The 25,454-nt window shown below is 37.2% G+C and overlaps 1 protein-coding gene across 1 annotated transcript in view; it reads right to left on the reverse strand.

Annotated features, from left to right (window-relative positions):
• Window positions 1-3,562: 3,562 nt before the first annotated feature.
• Window positions 3,563-25,454, reverse strand: part of LOC121315509 (lysophospholipid acyltransferase 2-like) — an 85,595-nt gene continuing 63,703 nt past the window's right edge. Inside the window, exons 6-13 of the mRNA XM_041249655.1 lie at window positions 18,362-18,416; window positions 15,295-15,478; window positions 13,271-13,463; window positions 11,129-11,232; window positions 10,967-11,031; window positions 10,050-10,182; window positions 7,121-7,272; window positions 3,563-6,528 (exon numbers count right to left, since the gene is read on the reverse strand). Of these exons, the coding sequence (XP_041105589.1) occupies window positions 6,339-6,528; window positions 7,121-7,272; window positions 10,050-10,182; window positions 10,967-11,031; window positions 11,129-11,232; window positions 13,271-13,463; window positions 15,295-15,478; window positions 18,362-18,416 (1,076 nt within the window). The 3' untranslated portion in view covers window positions 3,563-6,338. The remainder of the gene's footprint in view (window positions 6,529-7,120; window positions 7,273-10,049; window positions 10,183-10,966; window positions 11,032-11,128; window positions 11,233-13,270; window positions 13,464-15,294; window positions 15,479-18,361; window positions 18,417-25,454) is intronic.

Genomic DNA, 25,454 nt, shown 5'->3' on the forward strand with positions numbered 1-25,454 from the left:
CTGGGACAGATCAGAATTGCTTCAGGAGAACTAGTGGACATAACATGCTTAAAGTCTGTGCCTTAATGAACACATTCACTAATAAATCATAACTAAAAATAACATTGCATTGTACTATTTTTATTTGAAAAAGAAAATAGAGGCTTTTGTAACAGAAATGTCCATTGGCGTTGGTACTAAAATGACTTTATTAGGTGGATTTGAGTGGAGCTGCAAATAAAACTTCATGATCCAAGCCCTGTTGATGAAGATGGGTAAGCCTGGTCTTGGGTTGAAAGTATGGTTTTGTGGGCATTAAAATGGTCAAAAGACAGATGAACTGAAATAATCTGTTTTGCAATCAAAAAATATGACAACCAAGTGGTTGGAACCGACGGTCGGTTTGAAATTATTTTCTACACGTTTTGCAGACAGCACTGCCTCCAAATTTGGAAAATGGCATTGCATTTCAAAACTTGCTAGACAGAATTTAATCTTACAATTGCAAGAAAATTACTAATAAGTTTCCATGCACAAAATAAACATCAGTCCTGAACCATCCCCTACTGAAAAAAAAACATCCTAACAAAAGCCAAGTATGTTTTAGATAGGCTTGACATAATTTCTTGCTTTAAATGCTTGCTTTTTTTCAAAACTATTTGCTTGTAAAATGCTCAGTAATATACAATGTTTCTTGTTTTCACAGGGCCTTGTTCAGTAATCTGCGAGTACTCGCCATGAGCAGCCAGTTTCCCTCAGCAGTTTGTTAGCAGTGCAGTCCTGCTACGGCAAGCACTTTCTATGTTATTTATTTTAAGACACAGGTTCCTGGCGAGGGCAAGAAGGGTAACCACATAAAGTGGCTCTTATTAATTTAACATGATTATTAGATTTATTTTAAAAAGACAGATAGAAGGGAATTATAGAACAGAATGTAAAGAGAACGTAACACTGTTGTAATGATATTATATTAATATTAATCAGTGTGACCTGCTGGCTAAATCATTTTAGGGAAAGGTCAATTACCTAGCAGTATGCGTCTCTGTGTGTTGGTACTGTATCGCATCAGGAATAACACTCGAGTGCTGATTCTCACTTGAGCTTTCTCAACAAAAAATAAACATTAACTTGGCACTTAAGTGCACAGTGACACTCATGTCGTTTTTGAATATGGTTTGTGACAATCACTGCACCAACATTCCAAGATTTACTGACCTTTTACTACTGGAATAATAGCAGTTCTACTCAGAACACGATTAGCTAACACTAACTAATGTTTAGTATGTTAAAAAGAGACAGCAGAACTAAGGGTCAGCTCAGTTGTGAGGATGTAGGTGAAAGGAAAGGAAATAAATACCAGGTTTACTCATTTTAATCTGTTGTTTTAATCAGCACTGCCAAGAAACACACGCACACGCACGCACACTGACAAACGATTCTGGAGTACAAATGAAACATTTAGACAAAAAGGTACAAATACCCCTTAAAACAGCTATATGTTATAAATAAAGCATTATTAACCTGAAGTACAAAATAGTGATTAATGCATCAAAGTGTTGACAAAGTGACAATTTCGGAGCACACCACCACCACAACCAAAAATAAAATTTCACTTGTTAAAAAACAAACAAAAACAACAAAGAAATGGCATAGTTAAAAATATTTAAAAAAAATGAAAACAGTAAACCAGCAGGCAGGTGAATCCAGGGAAGGCAAATTTGGTAAGTCTCCATTGTGAAGTTTTTAAACATGTAAACCTGGAAACAAATAACTGCTACCAACCCCTCAGGGCATTTTCAAAGTCACTGCAGGAGCACATCTCTTAATATTCACTGTCACTGATCAATATATCAGTATCCTTTAATCATTAATGACAACCCCCTAGCCATTAAATAAGGTGTACATTTTTATAAGGGTTGGATCAAACAATATATTGACATTTTTTGTTATACAGCACAGCAGAAACAATGACAGCTGTCAATCAGATTATTTTCTGATTGCATCAACACACACTGAACTAATGAGTAGAATACTCTGCAAACATTAAGCACTTTATGTGACATATGTTCTCACTGTGTACCTTTCATTGGTGCAATAAAGTGAGCTTCTGTGAGAATGAAGGAAGGCTGCGTGTGTCTCTGCTTTTAACTGCATCTGGTAAGTTACAGGTCACAGCAGATACTTGTCACAAATTCAAAATTAAATCATGTTTAACATTTCAAGATACCGGTTAAGATCAATCCGCAGGCAAGGACCACAGTATCCTCAATTACTTGGACTTTATTATTACCTGCTAAAAGCAATCATTGTTCAGTTCTCTTTTTATTCTTGTCTTAAATTTGAAAATGTGTGCAGTAAATACAACTAAATAAACGCCTTCGCCTCCATGTTGGTCTGTAGGTATTAGACACTGGCAGAGCTCCATGTGCTGCACCGTTTCCTTTAAAAAGCACATGTTAATTGAAGATGTAGCTAGAAAGTAATGTGTAGAAAACGTGTACAAATTGAATATGAAGAGCTCCACTGCGCACTGATAATGAGGAGCATTTAAAATGGTAATAATAAAAAGAGTATGAAATAGGAAACCCCTCTAAAACTGACTACACATGGCAAACCTGGGGGTTGGGGGGACTATAGAGACCACATTACTGATAAGACCCCTAAGTCAAGTCTAACCATTTGAGCCAAGGGCTTCAAAAACAGAGTATAAGGCAGTTGAAACACGGCCGGTAATATTGAAATTACATACATACATACATATATATATATATATATATATATATATATATATATATATATATATATATATATATATATATATATATATATATATATATATATTCAGCATTATTAGAAAGGGCAAAGCATAATGTAAACTGCTGGTTATTAGGCTACTACCCACAATACCCAAGATTTCCAGCAATATGCTGCAACCATATTATTCTCTATGACTTTACTGAAGCATTTTTGTTGAACCCAAATGGTGTTGTGTATATTAGTTAGGACTTGGTCTTGGAGGTCTATTGTAGTGTAACAGGGAACAACCAATGAAACACGACATATAGATACAATAGTGGCAATTTTCTGGGAGAACGAGAGTTGCATTGAAGTACTACAATATTGAGCTTGGTGATCAGATTTTGAAACTGGGTGTAAACATGCAGCAAATCTTCTGTACCTTATGATGCTGTGAAGCCTCTACGCTGGAAACAGATGGACGGACAGAAAAATCCCTTTTAACAGACAGAGCCCACACGGTATGGCTTTGTAACAAATGATACAGAACAAATACATGAAATGGCAGGATAGTCAAATTGAGAAACACAAGACATCCAACCAGTAAAGCTCACAAATTTACATGTATTATTTTTTGGCAAAACAAAAAAAAAAAAACAATTTTAAACTTGGGGGACGTTGTTTTTGGAATAAGAAAAAAACAACATTCGTTGTTATACTGTAAACCATATTCCCTTTTTTTTTTGTTTTGTACTTATGCCTATATAAATTGTAATAATATATATATATATATTATTATATATATAATATATATATATATATATATATATATATATATTATATTCCGTAAGGTTTCTCATGTCCTTGCACCACTTGGCTAGCAAGTCTATTAACACTGCGTAATATTATTTTACCGAATGTGCAAAAAACTAAGTAAATTGTAATTGAAAATCTATTTCATTAGGTGTTAAAAAAATAGTTTTCTTCTTTGCTGATATTTTTTACTATTAGGTCAGTAAATAAATTATATATTTTTCTCTCAGCTTAGTTTCTTTTCTTTAAACTGGACACACCCTGATTAGACACTTAGTTTGGCACTTTTTACTGAAGGAACTTGCATTGATAAGCTCTTATATCTTGAAGCTGTAACTTGGACATTATCACAACAAACTGCATCTCACATTGGGCCTGCTAAGGTAAGGTCATTATCACCTAGCAACAGCACAGGGAATCTTGGAACCAGTCTAGATGTTCTGAAGCACTACTACTCACTTGCTATACAGATGGTAATTTTTTTTTTTTAAATAATACACAGAAAAAGAAAACAAAAAGTATTTTCAATCGATATTTCAGTACAGCTAAGTAGTAAGGATAACAGTGGACCATCAGAATATTTTACTTGGAAATAAAATGTAATGGTTGTTTCACTCTTTATATTAAGAGGGCCTCAGAAACATTTTTGACCCGTGAGAGGTAAGTTGCCATGTAATATAATTTTCTTAAACAGTGACGCAAATTGCTTGCTTGGGCAACAGTTGAGACCCTCTCACTACTCTACTGGGTAGCTGCCAGTCAACCAAGTCAAAAAGCTTGATTGGAATAAACATGTATTTGTATTTTTTTTTAATTATAAGTGGTTTCTAATAGAGAGATAAAGTATAAATGTTGCTTAGTCTACATTTTCATAGCTGTATGTTTTAATGTATTTCCACCACCCCATCACATCTGATTGAGTCAATTCAGAACATTTAGAACTTTGTGTTACATTAGAAACATATTCCTTCTGTATATGAGCTTAGATGCCAAAAAACGCTTGGACAAATCATTTGCACCAGTGTTCTTAAGGGTTTATTACAGTATCATTTTATCTATCTGGGGAGTATTTGAAGAAAATGATTACTGAAGGTCTCTCATTATAGATATCTGCATTCATTATAGGAATCAGCACGGCTCTGGAACTGCTAGCTGGCACTGTGCCTCATTCAAAAGGAGTATTTGCAGCAGGTCTATTTGCAAATCTCCACTTATCTGGAATAGCACCAACTCTCCATCCCTTAACAGATTTTGTTTCACCATAAAAAAGCATGCAAGTGTTTTTAAAAATGCAAATAAAACCAGCAGTTTATCCTATTTGCAATATAATGTCTCCCTTTTTTGTGGATATTAAAAAAAAAAGAACACCACACTTTTTATGTAACATAAAAACAAACACAAAACAAGTTCATGAAATTGATTGCAGGTTAGTTCAGGAAATGCAATTTCCAATTAGTCTTTGTTTACTCTTCTAGTAAAGAGTGCACAGGGCCACAGATGTTATGAGGGTTATTATTCACTTTGTTTTTATTATAATTACTGTATGTATTTTTAGTAATCACTTAAAGTATATATCAGCATACATTAAATATATTTTTGTTTTTTTCCAAAAACACTGCTTGCCACACAGCTCCAAAAAAAGATAGTGTTTACTGTGTTTTGGATACCTATTCACTGGGAACTGGGTCGAAACAGTCTCAAGTAATTACGGATGATGTAGGACATGTACAAATTAGACTGTAACTGACCTTGTTACCTTGACCCCACTCCCCACTGTATGACACTGAACAACCTATCAAACTGCAACCTCGTTCCCCTGACACGCAACCTTGGGTCAGTCAGCACCTAATCTCATTCGGTCTGAACATTTCAGGAAAGCTACAATGGGAGGAGAAGGCTGCCTTTTGATAGGGTCATGATGGGTTGGTCATGATAAACTCCATTTGCTCCAACGCGTCAGCTAAAATTGTTACAACCAAGGCTTCCGACCGTGAAGAAACCTGCAATGAACTTTAAAACTGAATCTGGGAATAAATGATTACTATATAGATTTAAAAAAAGAATAATGAGCCCTTAAAATGTATGAGCGGAAGGGCTGGCATGAAAACTATACAGTATACTCCTGTGTTTCACACCCATATTTCTAATAACATCCATTTTTGAGGAAACGGAAAAAAAAGAGAAAGACAGACACTACCTATGCTTTAGAACAGAACACGGAGTTAAATCAAAATGGCACGTACATTTGCTAAGACTAAAAATAGGTTTTTTTTTTTTTTGTTTGTTTTTTTTTTTTTTACTGGAGAGGTTTTACTGTATTTTTACACAGACAAAAACCCTCTAAATACTGTTATCTTCCGGAGACGGCTTCCTTTCAGAAAAGACTGCTGCTTGTCTATCTACCTAAAGAGTTCTGCTACTATCGCCATCAAAGGAACCTTATGACACTGTAAATGAATGTCAATCTGTGAACCGGTTAAGTAGATAGAGGGTTTAAGGCGACTGTAAAACATTTTGCATACTGGCTCTTTTGATTAGACCACATTACTATTATTTATTTAATCATTTTATTTATTTATTATTTTAAGTTTGCATTGTTCCACATTGCTCTTTTTTCAGTTATCTGTGTCAGCTTCACTCTGCTATTTGATTTTAAATCATCAAGCAATTACTTTCCCTCTCCATAGTGCTACTTACTGGAAGGGTTTATTACTATAATTTTTTTTTTCTTCTAAATTTCTTTAAAAAAAAACAAATGATTTTCTGCACTTGTCCAGTGTTCTCGTCCCCTGTCGAAAGGGTCCATATCCTCATGTTGCATTCCGTTTCCGGTTGCTGTTGTTATCCATGGCAAAATGGCTATGGTTTGCAACTAGTCCTCCCTGCAGATGCTCCTGGTGCAGGCTGTTCTCTGTCGGTTTGTCTCGTATTTGTCTCGGCTTCAATGATAAAATCGTTATCACCAAGAAACAAATGATGTGCAGGCAGAAGTAACATGACCTGGAATAGAAAATGCACAGTCAAGGGTGTATGTTTTCACATTCCTACCACAAAGCATTCATATTTCAAATGATCCACACCAAATAAATGGATTGCAAGTTTTTCAAATAGTCCAGCATATTATATTAGAATATCCATTAAGCTTGAAGTTTGATGCACAAGAACATTTGAAATGCTAATTTCTTATAAAAGAACCGGAGAATATGCAACACAAAATAATTCAATTGAAACAGCATTTTGGAGGCAAAGGGCAGCTGTCATTGAGGTAGCACTGCAACTGTAAAGAGCGGGAGAGATTCGTCAATCTGCCAAGCGATTTGACAGCAACTGGTCACTAGCTAGGTTAATTTCTGAAGCAAGGTCATTTCTGTTTTGTCCACTCCAGGTGGATCTTTGATGCCAATGATCCCTGTCCTATGTGTCTCTGTTTCTCCATGATCCTGCTGCTGCAGGTTAGTCTGACCACGACAAGAACTGTTACTGACCCACCTGGTATTCAGTGCTGTTTAATGATTCATCCATGGTATCAAAGCACTCAAGCATGCATGCTTAGGAATCAAATTCTCTAGATGAAATAAAGCGATGTACTTACTTGTAGAACTTCAGAGAAGGTGGCACAGAGAGCAGTACAAAGGGTACCACTGTGTAGCTTATAGCAATTTGAGTCCCTGCCCCCGTTATGACATCATAGATTAATTTGTGTGTAGAAGAGCAGAGGAAGTACTGCCTCACGTTGTGTCTTATCTGGAACGGCAAGAGAAAACAACAACTTATTATACGTTTGTAAAAGCACTTACTGTGTTCATTCATACAGCTACAAAAAGAAAAGTTTCAATGATGTACTGTTTTGTTGACTTTAAACTTATCATACACTCTAAACAATTGTGGAAGGGATTTCTGTTTTCTTCTCATTTGGATCGCATCCAGGAAAGAAGAGATTAAAGGCATTTTATATCTAGTGGCTGCATAGGGCAATGTGAAACACTGGAGTGTCACAAAAATACTGAATGGCATGGAGAGTGAACTACCCGATCCCACCCTTAAGCTACGCTTCCAATGTTTCTCAGCTTTCCAAAAGAAGTTTATGATTTTGACCCCTGATGTATTTTCCTGCCATGGCTGCTTACTCAACCTGCCCCAGAATGCTACTGCCTCTAAGAAGTAAATGAACCTGCTGGCAGAGGGATGAGAGGCAATGATTAGAACAGTGTGCTTATCGAGAGTGCGGTTCAGAACGGGCTTCATGGCAGTGAAAACATTAGAAGTAATCCCTTATACTGTCAGGGCAGTGTGGCAAGCTCGGTCCAAACAATAACTCTACAACTGCCCTTTCTGTGCCCGCTCGGTGGCTAAACTGTGCTTTCATTCTTTTACAGTAAAACAGCTGGGCTTTACTCCCTTAACTTTACTCCCTTTTTAAATATGATACAAAAAATCACATGCTAGAGGTGTAGTTTGGAACAAGCCAAATCCAAATTCAAAAAGCAACTCCTTAAAGATGTCCCACTTGTACCCATAAAGGGAATGTATCAGTGGTGCTCTGGTATTTTGTAGGGTGTCAATAACCCTTTTGGATAGACCCAGACGGCTCAAATGCAACGTCTGACTGAGCAGGTCGCATTGGCAGTCTCCACAGTCGGCTGCTCAGGAGCTGCATCAGGGTTGTAAACCAGAGTCTCCTGGGTCAATATGGGGCTATTTGGCCCAGTCCTGCCTGATTTTCTCCAGACACAGCAGGATCAGGGCAAGCGGTGGGAAGGCATATATCAGATACCTCGGCAACTGGTGTGCCAAGACATATATTCCCAGTGGTTCCCCATCTCCCATTATGGAAAACCAGAGGGGACAGTGGGTTGATTCCAGGAAGGCAAAGAGGTCTAGCTCTGCTCTCCCAAACCTCTCACACCTCAGGCCGAAGCCTCTGGGAACTCCCCTTGTGAGGAGGTCCGCCGCCCTGTTTGTCACCCCAAGCAGAAGCATGCAGTGGGAGGAGGTTTGCAAGAGCCCACAGCAAAAGCTTGTAGACCACACAATGGAGTGGTTGTTGTAAGCCACCACTGTTGTGTTGTCTGTATGGACAAGCACATGTCTCCCTCAAACCTCCGGCAAAAAATTCTGCAAGATCAGGTAAATTGCCTGCAGCTCTAAAACACTGATGTGGAGACCCTACCAAGGGTGGTTCCACACACCTTGCACACCCCGGCCATTCCACACAGCACCCCAGCCCAGGCTGGATGTGTCCGTGGTGATGACCTCCCTTCTGGTGACACTGCCCAAAGCTACGTCTAGGCGTAGGTGGGCCAGCTGTTTCCACCAAGAGAGTGTCTTTAGATAGCGGTGGGACACTGTCAATAGGAGGTTACGGTTCAACATGGGCTCAAAAACCCTGCTGTTGAACCAGGCCTGCAGAGGGCGCATGCGCAGCAGATCCAATGCAAAGGTCTGAGAAGCACTGTGTTATGTTCTACTTTTTTTAAAAGCCCTGTTACTTTTTACATATGTTTCATAACACAATATACTGTCTTTATATTACTATTATATAAACTGCAATCCTTTATGTTGCATTGGATTAAGGCATCAGGCAAATACATTAATAATGATAATAAAAAATAACATGCACTAATGTCAGTGTTGATTAATCAATACATTAATGATTGTTGTATGGAAAAGTATTTCAAATGCAGTTGGAATATTTAGTCAAGCGTGTCCATTTGTATTTAGTTTTGGTAGTGGAAGTATTTGGATTTGCATTTAGTTTTTCAATAAAAAGCAAATACAGATTTGAATGTTAATCTATTAAACAATTTTAATGTTAATTTCTTAAACAATTTGTTAATTAGTTTCAGCAGAAATAGAATAATTCAAACTGATTTTCCAGTCATTTTTCTTTTTCTTAAGGGTTTTGAATGAATCTTATGGGTTTGAAAAGTAAAATATACAGGTGACCATCAAAACGAGTATGGTAACCTCGGTCCTGGTTGAGTGACATTACCACCGGGTCATAACCGCGGTCGGTTCTGTACCGGTTTGGTGACTTTAGCACTAGGTCGGTACAGGGACGCCAGTTTTAGCACCAGGTCGGGATCAGAGTGGGTCCGCCTGTTCGAGGTCACTGTGGGCGGCAACGTACAGGGATGCACACCTGTAAAAGCCACTGGCAAAACCATTCAGTTAGTACCCACTTGAGACTGAGGGAAGCCTGCATGTTAGAATGGACTAACTGCCTTCGCAATGGTGATGCTAAAAAGCTGTTATCTAAACGGCATCAAGATGCTGTGGCTGAAATTGCAAGCAACAACGACAACCGAAGAGATTATCTCGGTCCGGCTCAGTGCTGCTGAGCCCAGCAGCTGCTCTTCTGCACATGTGCTTCAGCACCACATTACAGACAGGCCTGCACATGACATCTGTTAAAAAAAACAGAAAAAACACAAAGAGAAAATACTTTCTCAACAAAAAACAGAGCTATGCAGCTAGCTAGCCCTAGCAGATGTGCCCCAAAATCTCTACGGTTTACTTACTGCCCGTGCTGTTTTCGTCATTACGATCCCTGTTAAGAACGTCAGGTAATATCCGGGATACACTCCGTGCCAGATCGCTGACAGCAAGAAGGTTGCTGCTGTTGGGTTGTACGGACATCTCTCATAACAGACTCTGTACGGACAAGAAAGCAATGGTTACACTGCGTGACCTACAGGACTCTTCATCTCATCACTAAACAATGACAGAGATGGATATTGGCGCTTTGTTCACTCTAAAGCACTACTTCAGTTTGCACAGAATTTACAGATTGAAACCCTAAGAAAAAACACAGATTGACATTTGTCACAATTTTATGTGGACATTTACTAATAAGATCAGTAAGTTAAAATCTACCTAACTATTTAACCCCCAACTCATGAAGGATGGCTGTACACAATTGCCAAACTTGAGGGTAAAAGGTCATGAATGACCTTATTTGGAGTCTAGATCTGGTTGTTCAAGTACAGTTTTACTGGCAATTAACTGCATGGGAGCATAGACACCACCAAGGGGCATCAACCTTTAGATGCATTTGATTGTCAGTGTATAAGTGAAACCAACATTGAAGGAATAGATTTCCCAGAGGAACCATTTACAGCAGATAGTAAAAAGGAAAAGATTGTTGTTCAAAGCTTCTCTTGAACAAACTGAATGATTCTTCAACTTGCAGTAGGTTGTCCTAGCTTGTAAAGAGATAAAACGCTGGATTATTTCACAACCACAATTCTCTAGAGAAACCCTAACTGAGTATTCGGTCATATTTTATCAGGACAACCAACATAAAAGACATCAGGAATACTTTTAGGGCTAAACGCAAGTGCTATATGAAATTATTACAGCAGCTATATAAATAAAGCTTGTCAATTTTAAAGTTTTTTTTTTTTTTTTTTTTTTTTTAATTTTGTTTATTCCATACCTTTTAAGCCAGAGTGCTGTCTGTATATTCCAGTTATCAAGGAACATCTTAAAACTTGTGGCAAACTGTAAAAAATAATAAAAAGGTTATTTTTATTGACTTGGCTCTGCAAGTCAGAAGAGATACAAAAGCATGGTAAACACTGTGCACGCCTGTCCAAACCTCAATGTTTGTTATTCTGATGTTTGAAACCAGGTCCCAGCGAGGCGTCCCGTCCTTGTTGTAGCCATTAAAGCCAAATCCTGCTGCATTGTTGATAGCATCCGCTACCAAAAACAAAGACAGACGGCAATGAATCATTGATGGGAATCGATTAAGCACTGAATATTCTGATTAGAAAAATCTTCAGAACATAATGAGACAGTTATATCAGTAAGACACTACACAATCAAGATATCATCACTGGAGACTAACTATGTATTGGGTGCCTAAGAAAAAGGTTGCAAAATACTGCTGATTAATATTCTCTGTCAGAACAAGCAATCATTAAGATCTAAAGCACATTTACTCAGCAATAGGCATATATAGTAATAGACCCATCTGGTAATTGCGGTATGTAATTCAATGGAATCTGTTGTGGAATGTTTATACCCAAATACACATAATTCATTCTTAATTTCCAATTCATCTTAATTGAAATAAAAGCTGTTTGCAAATCCTTTTCTAACCACATGGGGGGACTGTAATGCAGCACTAAATCATTGTTAATATTATTTTTATTTTCTTAACAGACGACCTTATCCAGGATGACTTACAGTTGTTACAAAATATCATTACCAATAAGAGCAGTTATAAAATACAATACAATCAGTAGAACATGAGAAAATTCAAATAAGGGCAAAAGACAGTACAGTAAGTAATTCAGTTTAAGAGCAAATTCGATTAAGAGCAGTTAAACTTGTAGTAAAGGTGTTTGCTTATGAGAGTAAATTCCATAAAGAGCAAATAGTAAGTGCAATAAATGGATAAGAACTATTTTAATTACAAGCAATTACAAAACATGAGAATATGGTTACCATTAAGAGTAAAATCAAGTAGAGCAGTAAAGTCACTGATACAACTGGGTGCCACATAGTCCAGTACAGTCGAGAGTTGTGAGGTTTACAGATGCTATCTGAATGCTATCTACCCACACCACTGCAGAACAGGTAAATCATGCTGTACACAACACCACTGTCTTCTCAGTACAACTACGGCCAAATGTTTTGCATCATCCTATAGAATTAACTAATTTTGCTTCCTACTGAATTAAAAAAAATTAAACAATTCAAAATCTAACATTAAATACTGTACTACTATGGCTTCCGGTAGACTTTTGCAATTTCATTTTGTACTTTCTTTGATTATATGATGTTAAATAAAATAGCTAAATTATGTTCATATAGTTTTTTTTTTTTGTTTTGTTTTTTTTGTTTTTTTAATTAATGTTGCAATCCTACAATTGCAGCAAAACCTTTGGCCATAGCTGTAGTAGTTATTCAGTTACTTACCATGTCAGTCGGGCTTTAAGTTTCTTATGTATATTTTTGCGATACATTAATGCATATTATTATTATTACATAAAAACTGAACTCTACCACAAGGCTGTCATAACAATGTCAAATAAAAAGAGTGTTTGCCTGACGCCATAAATCACACCATGTGCACTCACAAGTGATTAAACTGTGTAACTGGGTAGTAAGTGTTATTTCCTAATTGCTTATGCCTCAAAAGTATAGAACATGGCTATTATTCCCCACAAACTTTGCTTTTGTGACCAGGACAGTGATATTTAAAAATATCACTATTTCCAATCGGAAAATGGGCAAATGTGTGTCTTTTCGTTCACATAAAGTCAGAAAAAAACAACATATGAATCCAAATTAACATGTATTTATACTAAAGTAATACAAAGATGACTACAAAAGATTTAGAAGCGAGTAGTTTTTCGAGATTTACAATTATACTGTAAATAATGGCTATACCATTACCAAGGACACATGCTATTACTGGAACCAGGATTCTAGCAGCCTACTGTAAACACCCTATCCTGCACAGTCACTGGAAGGGGCTGTTTTAAACTGTCTCTTCATAATTGTTTCACTAGGGAATTTCAAATTCCATTGGCACATGCTGAGGTTACAGTGGTACCAAAGTGCTAAATGCAATGGCTTTTACTTCCCTTGTGTTTGGAACAGATTCCCTTGCTGTGACTCGGCTCGCTGGGTAACGCTTTTACAACCCAACTCCACCTAATATAAGCACGACTTTTTGATTTTTGTTAATCCCAAAACCAAATGCTGTAACCCTGGAACAGTCACTTACCTAGTGTCCATGCAAAATAGTACTTGGGTCTGGTGGTCAGCATGGACAAGTACAGGTAGATGACCCGGGTGTAAAACGGCGTTGATGCAATGAAGGCGTCGTCAACATTGCGTTCCACAGAAAAGCTTTTCGAGACAGTCAGGTAAACTAGCAGAGATATCACACAGACGGACAGCTTGTGAATCACCTCCACCTGAAACAGGAAAAATTCTCCATTACAGACTGCCAAGCCAAAACTGTGCCTTGGGATTAACAGAATACAATTTTAACTAACAGAGAAAGCTGATTTCCAGGACAGACATTGATAAGCAAACAGATACAAAGTTAGCAGATGCTTCGGTATCCAATTACGAGTTACAGTTTCAAGTCAAAACGGTGTGACTCTATTGGACATTATGTATATTTATAAACAAAAAACAACAACAAAAAAACCCACACCGAACTATACTGTAGACTTCCACCCCCAAACAGGTAATTAAGTATGAATAGACATGTGGGCCTATACACTATTTACATATACACAGGTTTTGTCCATCCCCTGCATGTTAATTTGAAAGCAAAACAGTCAGCACTCACATATCCAACTATAAACTTTTGAATTCAGTTACGGTTAAACGAGAGCGATGCATATTTGATCATTTCATTTTGGCCCGTTCCAACCCTTGTCTGTTTTTTCAGGGAACACAAAAAGATGTGTATACAATGTGAAAAATACACAGCTGAAAGGACTGTGCTTTAAAAGAAGTAGGCTTCCATTTAGATGTATTGTAGTTGGTTTTGTTGGTACAGTACTATGTTTTCAACAAAACAGTACTTTAATTCTGAACAATATGATCCTGAAAATATAATTTGCCAAAAGAGACGACTGTGCACATGTGGACTGTAATACAGTACATACTTGTTAATCCGGTACGTATTGTAGCAGTATGTAAAAGTCCCCCAACAGCAAAATTAAATCAAAATGTTATCCATGCACATAACTGCATAAAACGTAGAAGGCAATGCAATTTAGCAAAAGATTAAAAAAAACAACACCAGGTTTCCAGAATTAAAACAGTATCCAAAGTCAGTATTCAAAATTGCAGAATATAGTGCTCGATAAGGCCCAAATGTCACAGCTCACTTGCAAATGAAAATGAACAAAAGCACAGAATCTTTTAAAAATGCATCGCAGTATCTAAAACGGTTTAATGATTAACTTTTACATTACCGTAGCTTGTCTAGTTTGCTTTGATTTTGCTGCATTTTTGTCAGGTGAAATTGGAGGAAGCGCTGTGCAACTGCACAATAAAACAGACTGATTTGGCATGCGAGAAAAAAAAACGCAGACTGTGACGGATTAACAAATACATTGTACCACTGAAGAGATGGGCTTTGTATCAGAAAAAAAGAGAAAATGGGAGGCATGCAGCGATTGGATAGAGCGTGGCGCCCAGCTGATCACAGTGAGGAGTTGGAGAGTACAAAGGGGACGCAGCCACGCGAGTACAGCCCCTTACGCTGAAACGTCTTAACAAGCTGGAGCGCTGTGTTTGTTTGTTTGTTGTATTGCAGAGGAGGAGTAGCCAACCGGTGCTGCAGCCACGGAGCCAGCACAAGTCCCTGAACACTACCCTCACGGCACTGCACAAAACACGCACCACATTTGGGTTTGAAGAGCACCATTTCATGGACTGTGGATTACTTGTGTGGGATTGTTGTTTATTATTTGGGACTGAAAACCTGTGTACCCCCCCCCGATACCAGCACTGGTAGAGGGGCGGATTTATTATTTACTTTTGGAAACTTTTAAAACACAGACCTTTATAAATACAGTACTGTTTGGAACTCAGTTATTGTCACCACACCATTCTGTCACACAGCCTCAGTCTGGTAGTTACTGTGTATACCAGCATGCATGATCTGCAGTGTTTCCCAGTGCACAGCTCCATGAGAAGGAGAAGGAGATTCAGGATGGCAGTCAGTCAGTCCTGTTATCAGAGACAGAATTCAGCTTCATGGATCAGTTAAGAAAGCCTTCCTACCTTCGGTGAAGGTTCACTCTGCTTACACTTTCCATTCTCTTTGCCGTTGGTCTCTGAGTATTTTACGTGATATGCTGTGCCTTCAATGAAAGCTATGTAGTCCTTGTAGGAGCTTGTAGGCCCGACCAGGATGCCCATAAAGTTGCAGTTGTAACTGAAATACTCCAGCAAGGTTGGCATCCTCCTGAAATAGAAACCAGGAGATTATACCTCATCCAACAGAAAAAATAAAAAAAATTATAATGAGTGGGTCTACTGTTTGAGAGGCAATATACATAACCTTGCATCACTAGATATAATATACAGTGCCTATAGAAAGTCTACACCCCCCTTTCAAAATGTTCACCTTTTGTTGCCTTATAGCCTGGAATTAAAATGCATTAAATTTTTTTTTTTTTTTTTGCAAGAAAGCTGAAAACGTGAACGGAAGTTCACCTTTCAGCATGACAACGACCTAAATTACACAGTCAAAGCTACACTGGAGTGGCTAAGGAACAAAAAGTTAAATGTCCTTGAGTGACCTAGTCACAGCCCTGACCTAAATCCAATCAAAAATTTGTGGCATGACTTGAAGATTGCTGTCCACCAACGCTCCCCAAGGAACTTGACAGAGCTTGAACAGTTTTGTAAAGAAGAATGGTCAAATATTGCCAAATCTAGGTGTGCAAAGTTGGTAGAGACCTATTCCAACAGACTCACAGCTGTAATTACTGCCAAAGGTGCTTCCACCAAGTATTAGGTCAGAGGGGTTGAGACTTATCCACTTATGATCTTTCAGTTTTGTATTTTTAATATGCAAGTTCTTTCCCCTTAACAGTGTGGAGTATAGTGTGTAGATAAGTGGAAAACAATCCTCATTCAAATGCATGAAACTCTGAGGCACTGACACAACAAAATATGAAAAAAGTTCAAGGGGGTGTAGACTTTCTATAGGCACTGTACATACATATAAACACACACATACATACAAACATACATGCATACATACATACATACATACATACATACATACACACAGTTAAAATAATGAAAAAAAACAAAGAAAGTGATTTCTATAATTTCTAATTGTTTTATTTTATAGACATACAATTGAAGTAGAGATTCAGCTTTATAATAAAATATCAAATTATTTTTTGCTTCTTTACAGCTAACAGTCGTTTTTTTGTATTTTGAAACCAGTTCTTAGCATCTATCTGGAGATATTTTTGCCCATTCTTCAACACATACAGCTTTTAGGTCTGCAATCAACTCTGGCTTCCTTTTTGCAACAGCAGCCTTCAAGTCAATCCACAACATCTCGTTGGGATTCAACTCTGGGGACTGAGATGCCAATGCATAACTGTAGATGTCTTTTTTTTTCAGAAAACAAACTTCCATCCAACAAGCCTTCTAGCACTGGGTAACAAATGAGTGTAACATTTCTTGACTTTTTGCAGCATTCATTGATCCTTCTACAATACAAAAGGGCGCCAGTGCCTGAAGAAGGAAAACAAGCCTATCCCATCACACACCCTCCACCATGTTAACACTGGGCATGATGAACTTTTCTTTAAATTCTTCTTATTTCTTCCTCTAAACATATTGTTGCTTTCTTGGTGAGAAAAAAAGACCATAAAATTTGGTTGAAGAAATCAGGCTTCAAGTATTCGGTACTAAACTCCAATCACTTTCCTTTGTGTAAGGTTTTTAATAAAGGTTTGCATCTTGGTTTTCACCCATGGACATTCAACTTGTTAAGGTATCATTGAATTGTTCACTAGTGAATTTCTTAACTATCTTCTCTCAATTCTTGGGTCAAATATTTTGCAGTAATCTTAGGATTTTGCCGGGCTGCTCGAACGACTCGTTTTCCAGATTTTGCAGATTTTCTTGGTCTTCCACACCTGGAGCTAGTTGCAGTAGTTCCTGCTCTCCTGTGTTTGTCTATAATAGCCCACACAGTGCTTTTCAGTAAACCAAGTCATTCTGCTGTTTTTCTGTTTAGTTGTATCACTGCCATTTTGACACTGTTGCTGTACTCTGTTTTAACCATTTTTGTTGCTTTTTTAAAATCACAAATTACCAATTTATCTGTCAGTACTTGATTATGTATATATTTATTCTATAATTATCATCAATGTTGCTTTTCAATCATGATAATTGTCAATAATTAGCAACAAATGTGTTTCATACAAAATACGTTGATTGCCCAAATACTTTCGTCAAAGTATGAAATTAGTTTTTGCATATTATTTTTCATTTTATGCATGTTACATACTAATTTGTTGTTCTATTATAAAGCTGAATCGCTACTTTAATTTATATCTTTCAATAAATCAATTAGAAATGACAACACTTTCTTCGTCTTTCTTTTGTTTTACTGCACAAATACTTGTGTGCGACTGTAGATATAGAATATACATTCATCAATGACTAGATATAGTTAATGAAGAACAAAAGAAGAAAAGTAATCGATAAACTGAAAAGTCATTATTTTAATAATTAGCTACAAATGTCCAATTTGAAGAATTTCTGAAATGAAGCGTCCCGAACCACATAAAATAAATGCATCAGAAGCAATGTGCATGATCAGTCTTTGCTGTTTTGATTATGCAGTATGTCACTAGAACTTTACTATACAGTGGGTCCTTTTGTAGTTGATTTGGCAACCCCTAGTTGATAAGTTGATTTTGATGGTGGAAATGCCCTAATGCTACAAGATCTCATATACACTGCCACTGTTTTTAGGCTTTTTAAGAAATTCAAAGACTTTATTTATTTATTTATTTATTTATTTATTTTTTTAAATATAGATGAATTAGCTAGATAACCGAAATATAGGACTAAAAAGTGTTTAAGGCAACACTGCAAACCTCTAAAAAGGAAAAACAACTGCACTGAACATACTGGACCAGTTAACCAGTCCAAGACCCTACATACAAACCTGCATGACACTCAAACAGGCTATAATTACATTTGGGTTTTTTTTCCCCCCGCGACTTACCAACGCTGCATAACCTTATTGATTGGCATATTTTGAAATTAGGTTAGTTACATCCAAAAAAATAAACATACCTTCAGAACATACCTTACAGCTAATCTTCTCTGACTTGACGTCAGCTGCTCATCTTTCCGTGCCAGTCCTTTAAACATAACGTAAAAAATAAAAGCGGAAACTTGGCTTTAGAAAGAACAAAGCATGAATTGTTTCCGTCCTTTAGTGTCACTTGTTTTAAAAGACATTTAGACAAGATGTTATCTTAAGCTGATGTATTACATAGAGGAGTCATGTCAGGACTAAGAAAAAATATAACAGCAAGGTAGGCATACTGGCTAGCATGATCAACTTTAACATGCAAATGCGTACGAGTCATCACAATGAACTTTTACAGGAAGGTAATATATAGAAATCTGCTAAATCACAGCCAGTGACAACATTCAAATCATACAGTTTGTATCCTTAACCTTAAATAAGCAAAACTAAACAGAACAGAATACGAAAATGTATTTTTGCAATAGAAACATCACGTTATGGAAGCACAAACAATATCTTCCTAGTAAGTAAAACACTCATGCCAAAACATAAAAATCATCTGTGTTTGTACACATCAACAGAGAGAGATTCAGGAATAATGCAGGGTTTTCTGTTAATCTAGTGAATACAGTAGTGTATGTTGTTTCAGTTTTGAAGGGTGACATATAGTCTCAAGTAAAAGTCCAGTTTCTATGTATAAAAAGTATAGGGATTTAGGACTTAATTCTCTTGGTTACTGGTAATTGGCTGAGATATAAAACTGATCAATAATAATTAATTAACACAACATGTTCATAGTAGATGCATTGAGATCCACAGTTGTGTTAGTGAAGGGTTTAAGATAATTTGTAGCTTGATTTGAGTTTTTCAACACTACAGACCTGTAATGAGGTCTAGAGAAGGAAACCTGCTGTTAAAAGATTGCTCCAGGTTTCAAGAATGCCCCATTATCATTTTGGTGTGATTCCTTCCCCCCCCCCCCCCATATCAGACACAGACTATTTAATTTGTTTTGCTGGGGTTTTTGTTTTCCAAATTTCCCAAATTGCCCACCGGGTTTTTTGGAGAATTCTACAGAACTGGGTAAGTCACTCTGTATTGCACCTACTGTACCTCTCTATGGTTATTCAGGGATTTTAAATGGTAAAGACAAATAAATGGTTGATGCAATCCACGGTGAATCACTTATGCAGTAAAATGATTTAATAAAATTTACCGCAGCTTTGGTGAATTACAGTGGGGTATAGGCTTATCAAATTGACCCCTTAGTGCAACCTGAATCTGGTCAGAACTTGGACAGGGAACCACGCAGAAATCAGTTACTGACACAGGCTTAGAACATGGGAATTCTTTAGGTGGCAATGTGGTGCGATAGCAGCTGGGCAAACAGGGGTCCTGTCTACTGTGTGGTCGTTGAAGATCAGCAGCACTGTTTTCAAGAAGAGCAAAGATGTGTCAAATTAATCCCTTCCCTGTTTACTTCTCAAACAAGTCTTAAACGAGAATGAGGGCTTGACAACACCATAATCAGGATGTTTCATCTGTGGGTCTAGCCAGCATAATTATATTCAAATAATCAGAAACACAGTTGTGGGGCAAAAACTTCACTCTTGACCAATATGTTAGAGTGCCCTGTGCTGAGCCTTGTGCATCTGGTGTTTCACAAAAGTCTCCTATGCAATTCCAAGCATTTATAGGCTGAGGCCTACATATCTTCAGAGGTCCAACTTCAGAATGAACTGCATTGCCAATTTCTCTCTCAACCAATTGCAAGAGACTAGCAGGAGTAAGTCCAAACTGTGATGATGATGGAAAGGCAGAGCTGAACTTTTGTTTGAATCTGTATGTATTTCCCCCCTTTAACACAAAGTTAAGCCTAAAACAAGTAACCAATAGAAATAAGAGATTGGCAGGCTAGTCCTATCTGTCTTCTTTCTTAATGCATTATCAGTCTAAGATGGCTTCCAAACAAGGCTGATCCTGTCAGGTTTTATTTATCCTGGGTAGTGTTGACAAAATGTGTAGCCAGTATGCATTTGGCCTCTTAGTCTTTTATATTTCAATACAAAAAAGGCAAGACTGAAAGGAGAGTTCACAGAAAATGTGTGGCCTCTGGGCTTATTGAACAGGTAACACCTTTTATGGTAAAAGAACATTAGGTTTAATAATAGGGTAAAGAAAGTCAAAGGCCTAGCTACAGTATACTACAAATTCAATTGCATAGAACCAATTATTGCCAGAGACCCTTTTTTGTGTGTCTGTTTCATATCGAGGGGCTAGTATGTACTTTTGAATTATTTTATATATTTTTGCACATCATAAGGGACATTTATCTACATATGATCTGTTTTGAACAATAACTGTTCAAAACAATCTTGTTAAGCTTTAATAACGTCATCTTACAGCAAAAAAGTATATTTAGAGTTGTGACAAGTCCCTAAGCCAATGATGTGAAGGTGTTATCACAATTGTTTTCAATAGCAGCTCTTCTGTAATTATTCCAGGCTTTGACGTTTGATTCATGGTGTGTCTCGAAACACCATCAGTGTTCCTATCATGGGCTGAAAAAAGGGTGCTGCAGGCTACTTAAACATGGGTACTTAGCAACTGACAAACAGCAAAGGAAAGCATATATAATTTCAGATTAGTTTTATGACAGATTAGATTAGAAATCTACTCTGCATATTTTGAAACCTTGTGCAAATATTATATTAATCTTTGAAGATGAGCAGTCATTTATCACATTCCAGTAAATGGAGCCATTTTAACAAATGATTTGCAAGATGTTACCATACAGGAACAAATTCCCATGACTTGAAACATGGAAACAGGAATGTGAATTCTAACCTAGTCACGAATACTCCCATGTGTGTTGTATGTGCGTGCACTGATGGTATAAAAGTTGCCAAAATAACTTAATGCCTTAAAATAAAAACGCGCTGACTCGGTAGCGGTGAAGATGAACATACGCTGTACTCTGAAGCGTGTGCCGTCAGCTGACCACTTCTTTTCACTCTGCAGCCCCATCATGCAGCCACCTCAGAGCTACAGTGTCGGAGAATAACGCAGCTCTGGTCAGCTTACAGGCTTTAATGTTAATGGATTTCGGATATTAGCAACTGCCTGCCGCTCAATGCCAACTTTTTTTTACAATTTCTTTGGCTACAGCACACACACGAACACAGCGTGTGCACGCATCGCAGCATCTACTTATGTATCAGTTTTTATAATGCAGCTGTACATTTATTGAGTCTGACTGTCGTGTGTATACTTTTTTGTTTTACACATCTGTGTAGTATTAGCAAACAGTTGTTTGTTCTGATATTTGGTGTTTTTCATGTTTATTTTTTAACACTGTAATGAAACAAGGTGTGTATTTCAGTGCGCTGTTTCTACAACTATAGTATACATCATTTTTCCATACGCATAAACCTGACAATGTGGCTTTTTGCTTGATAACAACATTCGATTAATAACTTTTTTGCTGGGAACCAAGAGGTTGCTAAAAAGTGTAATCTAATCTGTGTTTTTATATATATATATATATATATATATATATATATATATATATATATATATATATATATATATATATATATATACACACACACAGTACCAGTCAAAAGTTTGAGTACACCTGCTGGAAACTAGTTTTTTTCATAACAGAACGTTTTATGGCGTATACGTTTTGTAAATACTTGAAAATGAAAACACATGTTACAGTATACAAAACAAAACATAAGGAGTATCAAAGCAATGTTCAAGAAAATTGAAAATTGTCTCTAAATCTTGGATTCCTCAAAATAGCCACCCTTTGCCTTAATAACAGCCTTACAAACACGAGGCATTCGGTTAACAAGTTTCAGCAGGAAATCACCCGACATGTCTTCCCAGCTCTTCTGCAGCAATTCCCAGAGATGTAGGGCACTTGTGGGTAGCTTTGCTTTGACTCTTCTGTCCAGTTCATCCCATACACGTTCTATGGGATTGAGGTCTGGAGACTGGGCAGGCCAGGTCATTAGATTGAGTTGTCCTTCACTTTCCTTCTTCGCCAGATAGTTCTTGCACAACTTTGAGGTGCGTTTCAGTTCATTATCTACCTGAAGAATAAGGACTGCCCAACTAGCCGTAATTCTGATGGAATGGCATGCCTCTGAAGTACGCTACGACAGCCATGCTGGTTCAGCTTGCCATGGACTTGGTAAAGATCACCAACTCTGTCACCAGCAAAGCATCCCGAGACCATGACACTGCCTCCTCCATGCTTGACAGTGGGAACCACGCATGCAGAACTCATGCACTCACCCTCTCTGCCTCTTACAAATACTTGGCAGTTGGACCCAAATATTTCAAATTTCGACTCATCGGTCCATAAGACAGACTTCCACTTCTCAAACGCCCAGTTTCTGTGTTTTTTGGCCCAGGCAAGTCTCTTCCTCTTATTCTGCACTCTTAACAATGGTTTCCTTGCAGCAATTCTTCCAGTTAGGTCAGCTTCATGCAATCTCCTCTGAACAGCTGATGTTGAAACATCTGTACTTCTAGTAGCATTTAGCTGAGCTTATATTTTAGGAGCAGTTAATCGCCGGTTTCACAGACTTGTGACTCGAATGAACTTGTTCTCTGATTCTGAGGTCACCCCTGGCCTGCCTGACTTGTTCAGTTCTCATGAGTGCCAGTTTCTTCAAATCGTTTGATGGTCTTAGCTACAGCAGTTACAGACACTTGCAAAGTTCTTGCGATTTGTCTTAAAGATTGACCTTCATTTCTTAAAGTAATTACAGACTGTCTTTTTACTTTGCTTAACTAAGCGTATTTTGCCATTTTCTGCTCCCTTACATTCAGGAATGACAAACTTGTGCCTATGCTACCTATATTTGTAGTAATCATGGACCCTCACCTGTTAACAATAATTGGTGACAAAAGGTTAATTAGGTAACAAGCTAGTTAACTCAGAGAACATCTAACAAAGACACTTTTATACTTAGGCCAGTGTTCTAAAACCATGTTATACACATTTCAGACTTTTAACTGACTTGGGCCTCAGACTGAAATCCCCTTGCTTTGGTTGACCATTTCATTGAAGTTGACAAGGTTTACAGTTTCTTTTAAAAATTTAATTTCTGAATGCAATTCACTTATGATTATCAGCTTATGTAAATATACATATAATCTAATGAAATATTTAGTGTTTATAGACACGTTTATACAGTTAAAAGCATAGATAATCATGAAAAACCTGGTTTCAAGCAGGTGTGCTCAAACTTTTGACTGGTACTGTATATAATTTAAATCTAATGTCTCAAACAAGTTTAAGGTAAAAATGGTCGTAAAATGCTTGGCTGGGAGGACTGAACTATGCAAGTAAAGAGACTGCGTGCAATATTAAAAGAAGCTTCTTGATTACAGCACATCTCACTTTAACACATGCACCAGTGGATAAACAGCAGAATACAGCACACAAACACTCCATGGCTTTGTTTCACCTTGTTTGAAGCTTAATTGTTTACTGCTGAAGAGAGTGTGCCTCTTCACAAAGCAACTTCATAAAGGCTCTCTCCTTTTTTTCTGGAGTACTGCTTGCAGGTGACTGGTGACTGGTGATATGCTGTTGTGTCAGTAGTTATAAAAAAAAAGGGGGGGGTTACAATCTTTATTAAAAACTAAGCACAGAAAATGGAAAGGTTTGACAATTCTTATGTGGTTGTTATCTCCATTGCTAATCTGTATACATGCCTAGAAAAGATCATTCAACTGAAAACTGCAGCAGCTCTAGTTATAGGGGAAAGATAACTTTAGTCAAAATGACAAATCGTTTGCCGTACTTTTCAGGAAATGCGTTGCTATGCAGTTCTGATTTAGGGAAAAAAAAAAAAAAAAAATTGCCCGTACCATTGCAGATTACTCAATTCATAGTCATTTAGGGGAGGGGATATTTAAATGTCTGTGTCTGCTTACTAAGTAGGAGAAGAATGACTCTGAATATCGTGAGGAGAGCTTCATGCATTGCCATGAAGATAAAAACATTTAACAAGAGAAATTAATTCACGTGTTGTCACGCACATTCTGAATTATGCCGCGCATTAGCTACTTGTTTGTCTGGTTACCTTTCCACACACACATACACACGTTTTACTACTTAGAATTTACATTTGTGTGTGTTTATGGAACATCAAAGTTTCATTTCATTAACACTAGAACTGCCTTTTACAATGAAAGTTTTTAATTTGAATATAACCTATATATATTCCATTTTTATATATATATATATATATATATATATACACACACACACACACACACACACACACACACACACACAAGCCTGCTGTTATCTCAAGCTGGATTCTGTGGTGCGAGTGACACATACGCAGGATAAATCTTATGTTACTTTCATTTTAGTTTAAAAACTACTTTTGTTTTTACAGTTTTGTATGTGTGCATATACCTTTTTACACACTTGTTTCTTTTGAAATGTTTACTTTATTATAGTTTTTCATTTTGTACATTTCTGTTTAAGATTCCTAAAGGAAGGAGTGTTTTAAAAATGTTTCCCTATTATGTTTCTGAAAAACATTTACAAGGGTACAGTAGATGTGATAAAGAGGCAAGCAAAACCCCACTTGGTTTCCTTATTATCAGAGGTTCTTTGAAAATTGCACTGCAAGATAAAGAAAGGCTCAAATGTCATAGACCAGACCAGAATCCCTGAGGCCTGGTTACTACACCTGATATCAATAACACTACAGTAAATAACCCACAAAACAGCAGCTGGGAAGATTCTGTTGGAAGCCAGCCTGAAACTGGTAATGCAATGATGAGAAGAGACAGCAGAGTGTAAGTGGGGAGACCATCTTTTGCAATAACTGGACATCAGAGTTAGAACTCCTACTGATTTATAATGACCTTTCCTGTACCTATAAGTAATATCTATGATACTGCATTACTTTTTGCTGGCGGCTCTACAAAGCAGCCTGCACAAACAGCCTTTGATAGATGTTCGCTGTTCTGTATCTGTAAGCACATGTTTTTGTGTGGTATAACTGCATGGTATAAACCTAGAATACAATATTGCAATCTTAAAGATATTTTCAAAGTAAACTTTTACATAAAGCATTGAAGACGAACAAAATACACCATCTTTGCT

Source organism: Polyodon spathula, chromosome 5 (genome assembly GCF_017654505.1).
Source record: "Polyodon spathula isolate WHYD16114869_AA chromosome 5, ASM1765450v1, whole genome shotgun sequence".
Lineage (NCBI taxonomy): Eukaryota > Metazoa > Chordata > Actinopteri > Acipenseriformes > Polyodontidae > Polyodon > Polyodon spathula.